The sequence below is a fragment of the Eptesicus fuscus genome, chromosome 7 (assembly GCF_027574615.1).
Source record: "Eptesicus fuscus isolate TK198812 chromosome 7, DD_ASM_mEF_20220401, whole genome shotgun sequence".
NCBI lineage: Eukaryota > Metazoa > Chordata > Mammalia > Chiroptera > Vespertilionidae > Eptesicus > Eptesicus fuscus.
The window spans coordinates 9,232,705-9,238,704 of NC_072479.1; the positions used below are offsets into that span (position 1 = coordinate 9,232,705).

Genomic DNA, 6,000 nt, shown 5'->3' on the forward strand with positions numbered 1-6,000 from the left:
TTTATCTTTAACATTTAAAAAATATGTAGTTCTATTGATTTCAGAGAAGAAATGAGAGGGAGAGAGAGAAATATCAGTGATGAGAGAGACTCATTGATCAGCTGCCTTCTGCAGGCCCCATACTGGGGATCAAGCCCACAACCCCGGCATGTGCCCTGACTGGGAATCGAACCATGACCTCCTGGTTCATAAATCGACACTCAACCACTGAGCCATACCGGCCAGGCTATCTTTTACTTTTTTTAACATTTCATTTATGAGGTGTCTTTGATGTGAGTCTCTGGTTCGTCTTGTTTGAAACTCTCTGTACTTCCTGGACTTGGATGTCATTTCCTTCACAAGGTTAGGGATGTTTTCAGCCATTGTTTCTTCAGATAGGTTTTCTGTCCCTTTCTCTTTCCTCCCTCTGAGATTCATATGGTGTGAATGTTAATATGCTTGATGTTGTCCCAGGTGTCCCTTATGCCATCCTTATTCTTTTTAATTCTTTTTTTTTGTAATCTCCCAGTTGGATGATTTCCACTATCCTGATTGTTGATACATTCTTCTGCATCATCTGATCTGCTGTTGATTCCCTTCAGTGCATTTTTCATTTCAGTTGATATAGTCTTCAGTTCTGATAGTTTTTTTTATATCATTTTTATCTCTTTGTTGAAGTTCTATACTTATATGCAGAGTTTGATGCACATCTTTATGATTGTTACTTTGAACTCTTTATCTAGTATACTAGTGGCCCGGTGCATGAAATTCATGCACATTAAAAGGGGATTAATTAGAGGAAATATTTTAATATTGCTATTTGCCCTTTCTCTATAATAGAAGTATCAGAGATGAAAGAAAATTAGTAAAATGTATATGAAAATCTTCCTCCTGTCAGAGTCTAGGGTGCACCATGGGACCCAGAGTCAAGTCCCCGCCCACCCATGTGTGCCTCAAAATCGCATGAGACCCAGACCCTGCCGCCCCCCTGCCCCATTAGGCTAGATCCAGACCTGGCTGGTCCCACCCTTGTCAAGCCCTGCTGGGCAGGGGGCGCAGCCTCAGGTCCCCTGGCCTGGTGCCGGGGTAATGGGGGCGATGCCTGAGGTCCCTGCTGATTGCTCATTAAGGCTCGTTACGGGAACACGGCCTCCACTGTGGGTGCAGCCATCTTGTGTTACGGAAACCCCGCCTCTGCTATGGGTGCAGACATCTTGTGTTATGGAAACCCCCCTCACCCCCGCTGTGGGCGCCGCCATCTTTGTGGCAGAGTGACAGTGAATTTGCATATTCCCTCTTTATTATATAGGATAGCTTCCTTTTAGTTTAGTTCTGTTTCTGGGGTAATGTCCTTTTTGTTTGTTTGTATCATATGCTTTTGTCTCTCCATTTTGTCTGTTTCTATAAATTAGGTAGATGAGTTACATCTCCTGGCCTTGAAAACGTGACCTTATTGAGGTGTACTGTGGGGCCCAGAGGTGGAATCCTTTCTTGTCACCAGAGCCAGATGCTCCAGAGATGTGCACTAGTGTGGCCTTCGGTTGTGGTTGGTCCCCAGCTGCTAAGGACTTACTGGCAGGCAAGGCTGGTCCCTGGCCCATCTAGCTGTGGACTGGCCACAACTGTTGTGGGCATGCTGGTGTGCAGGGCAGTTTTTTGGTATGAATGGCTTCAAAGCCCAGCTTCGACTACTGGAGACACACTGCACTGTGTTGATGCTGACTGAGGCAGTTCACCAGGTGTAGCAGGGCAGGAGTCCCTTTGGAAGGTGGGCAGCTATATGAGTCTTCAGGGAAACACCAGAGTGGACTGAACATTCTTAGCAAGGTTAAAGGAGAATGTCGGAAATGACGCCTGCCAGCATCAGACCAGCTAGGTGGAAGGAGAGTTTAAAAGGGGGGAAATGGTGCCCACCAGCACTCTTGTCCCTGGAGAAAGTTTCAGTAGATCCCTATCCCTCCAGCACATGCCCTCAAATTAGTCAGTGTATCACCTTCACATATGGCCCAGGTACTTTTCAAATTGCTACCTTTGTGCTCATTTCCTACAGCTCTTTGACTCTCCTAGGCGTAAGCCCCACTGGTTTTCATATTTTATGTGGGCTCCTCTTCCTGGTGCAGGTCCTATAGGCTGGGGCTAGGACCACTCCCTCTGCAAAGGGGTACATCACAATTGTGATATCCCTCCCACTTGTGGGTTACCACACTGCAAGTGGGGGTAGGGTAGGTCCTGACTATACTGAGTCTCTGCCCCTCCTACCCTTCTTAATGTGGCTTTTTCTTTATATCTGTAGTTGTAGAAAATCTGTTGTTAGTCTTCAGGGCATTCTCAAAGATAGCTATTCTTTATATTGTTGGAGTTTTGATATCAGGGCGAGGAGGTGAGCTTAGGATCTTCCTACTCCACCATCTTGAACCTCGGTTCTGAGCCTTGCTCTTGAAGGCAAATTTAGCTTGTCCGTGAGACGTTGTTCCTTGTGGTTGGTGCATTGTCCCTGGTGCATTGTTTCCAGATCACCAAGGTACTGCCTTCAAAAATAATTTTTTTATTCCTTTTCTTCTCTCTTCTAAAGGTAATTTCCAATATTAACCAGTTATACATTTTCTTTTGTTGCCTTCCTTAAACAGTGTAGTTTATGTATCAAGCTAATGGCCATATCTGAAATTCTGAATTGTAAAAATTGTTTTCAATAATATTAACCTAATTTCATTTTTTAAGAGATATTCTATCCTGGATGCAGTTTAACCTGTTGAGAAAGTCATACAAAAAACAAAAAATGTGTTAAATGGTTTCAGTTCTGGTTAGTGATTTCGATAAGTTGATGAATATGTAACAAATTGTCTTCTACTTTCACACAGCATTAAAACTTCCTTTTGGCAAAACAACAGTGATGCATTTGGTGGCCAGAGAGACATTGCCAGAGCCAAACTCTCAAGGTAAGCCAGGCACTGGAGAAGGGTCTCACTTGAGCCACAGAGACAAGCATTAAAAAATGGCTCAGTTTTGCCCTACCTGGTTTGGTTCAGTGGATAGAGCATCGGCCTGCAGACTGAAGGGTCCCGGGTTCGATTCCGGCCAAGGGCACATGCCTGGGTGGCGGGCTCAGTCCCCCAATGGGGGGCATGCAGGAGGCAGCCAATCAATGGTTTTCTCTCATCATTGATGTTCCTATCTCTCCATCCCTCTCCCTTCCTCTCTGAAATCAATAAAATATATATATATATATTTTTTTTTTTTTAAAGGCTCAGTTTTTCTTGAACAAGAATTCTTAGGGAAAGGAAGTTTTCATAGTTTATGAATAGAATGTGTTGAGCAAATAACCAGACATTCTGGAAATAGACTAAAATTAAAAGCATTTATTATAGCTTTTTAATTGCAAAAAAATGCAAACATTAAAAAAACACTATTGTAATTCTTGGGTTGGGTGCCTTTCTTCCCACTTCCTCCTACCTCCATTTGAAGCGTTATTATAAACAAGGCTTTTCTTCATTTTCTCCAGGTCAGAGGAATCGTGAGAAGACTGGAGAGAGTAATTGTTGTGTAATCTTGTAAACACTGTCTGCTAAATGTGATGTGATGTCGTCCTTGTCTTTCATGCTGCTGGGACAGAAGAGACCCAACATTGCTTCAGAAACCCTTAGACAGTCTGCCTGTAAAGCCATGGAACTGAGTGATCACATGAACACTGTCATCTTCTCTCATGAAAGTAAAAAGAACCGAGAACATTTTTCACTATGATTTTCTGTTCCTAGTATTTTTGTTTATGTTGAGCAGTTTTAAAATACTGGTTTTTGAATGCAGTCAATCTCCAAGGGAAAAGTTAACCAAGTTACTTTTCATAGCAAAAGCCTTTCTGCTATCACAAAAATTTTATCACCAGAACTAACAAATCAACTGTTCCAAATACACTTTGCACTAAAAAAGTTTGACATTATTTTTTTCATCAGCAGAATTTATAGTTTAGTTTATGGTACCTAGAAATACTCATGTATACAATTCCACTGGAAAACACTCAGCAGTTAATGTAGTTAATTACTGGGCCAACTGGAGAGGAAAAAAATGGAAAAGAAACTAAAATGGGTGAATTCTACCCAAGTCAGCCGTGGTGGCTGACCTGGCACGGACACTAAACTGGGTGTGACGATCTTCACCGCAGCAAGTGAAGAAACTGAAGAAACAGATGTGCCTGGTGTTTGAAGCACTCAGTGGAGAGCTGATGAGCAAATTGTTTTCCTTTCACACATGCACTCTTGAGTCATAAGTAACCGAGTGCTAGTTCACACAGCACAAAAGGGATGAGTGTGCTTCCTAGCCTTAATGTGGAGGGGTAAATTCCAATCACTCATAGACTTTCATGATTGGGCAGAAATATTAGAAAACCTCATTTACTGTTCAATTTTATGTATTTGAATATCAGTAGATGGAATTTTTTCATAATTTTTGCTCATCTATAATTGTGTCCAGTGTCAGACTTACTCATTAGAGAGTTCAGATGAATTCTTAAAATTTAAAAATTCTCCATAATAACTGACTTGTTTCTTTATGTAGTTTGCATTTGGTATCAGTGCTTGCAATTGTATTAAAATCAATTATTTCATTTTAAATCAATAATTTAAAAATGGATATGCTAAAAACAATTTGCACAGCACTAAAGCATGAGCTAGTTTCATCTAAACCTGTAAAAATATGAAAGATTTTATATTTTTTCACTGGGGAGAAATTTTCTTCCTAGATGAAATTACAAATATGTGTAGATTATATTTAATAAAAAAACTTATAAAATACCTAACCATAGAACTTAAATATAGATTGGCGTGTAGTATATAGAACAATAATCCATATTAATAACTTTAGCCTTTATAAAATGAAGTTGCAGGCTGACATGTTCTGTACTTAAATTTAAGTGTCCACGGTCCTTACAAACATTAAGTGTAAAGAGTTTCAGATTGTCAGCTTTGTTTAAAGATAATCAGATTATTTTATTCATTGTTAATGCATTGATGAAAAGGCTTTATATGCAGGTCTACGAAAATATTGTTCATACTGATAGAATTAAATTTGTATAGAGCAGAGTTTTAAAAATGAATGTAAATAGCACTAAACATTTTTTTCTGCAACCTGTACTTATAGATTCTTTCTGTAAACTAAATAAAAAAGTATCGTGCATTTCGGTGGTCATTCTAAAAGGTCTTGATTAGGTTAGTAATTGTTTAAGTGCTGTCATTCATGTTATATTTGTCTTCTACTTTTATTTCTTAATCTTTAAAATTTTGTTTAATTACTATTCTGTTGTTAGTTTTGGGAGTTATTTACAGTGTATCTTTGATATTTAACCTGGTTAATTTGCACACAGTCAAAATAATGGTTAGAATTATGTAGTCTCTGTTATCACTAAAATGTTATATTCAAGAGATGTTAAATTATGCTTTGTTGACTAGCTCAAATGTGAGTTCTGTTAGTGTTGACTAAAGAAGAATCTGGTAATTACTTAATTGGGCAATTTAGTCATGTATGGTTCTTCTTCTTTTGTAAAACAAACTACTGGTAATTATTTTTAATACCTACTTTAATTCTATTTACTTTTCTGTTTTTCCATAGTTAAAAACTATCAGCTAATTGTGATTGAATTTTTACTATGGTTAAAAATATTCTCTACTGGTTTTTAATATATTTTCCTGTGTGCTCCCACATTATACATTTCCCTCTCACAAGACCTCAATTTAAACTTTGCAAAATGGATAAACTTGTTTATTATTAGAAAAAGAATTATGTCACTTAATATGTAATATCATTGTTGTGCAAATGAAAAAAAAATAAAAAATAACAGTAAAATTATATACTGAAAACACCAAAAATATAGATGCCTTAATAGTATATTCATGAAAATACTTATCTCTTTAAATAGTCCTTGGACTGCCTGATGTCTGAAATATGATTAGTCATAGCCACGGCTACTGCTGAAGGTCCCTCTGTCAAAACAACAGCTCACTTACCAAAAGGTGAAAGCTGCATAGACCCAGT

At 38.5% G+C, this 6,000-nt stretch overlaps 1 protein-coding gene across 1 annotated transcript in view; it reads left to right on the forward strand.

Moving 5' to 3' along the window:
- The window catches only part of UBL3 (ubiquitin like 3), an 82,450-nt gene extending 77,305 nt beyond the window's left edge, over window positions 1-5,145 (forward strand). The window contains exons 4-5 of the mRNA XM_054718734.1: window positions 2,838-2,915; window positions 3,479-5,145. Of these exons, the coding sequence (XP_054574709.1) occupies window positions 2,838-2,915; window positions 3,479-3,531 (131 nt within the window). The 3' untranslated portion in view covers window positions 3,532-5,145. The remainder of the gene's footprint in view (window positions 1-2,837; window positions 2,916-3,478) is intronic.
- Window positions 5,146-6,000: the final 855 nt, after the last annotated feature.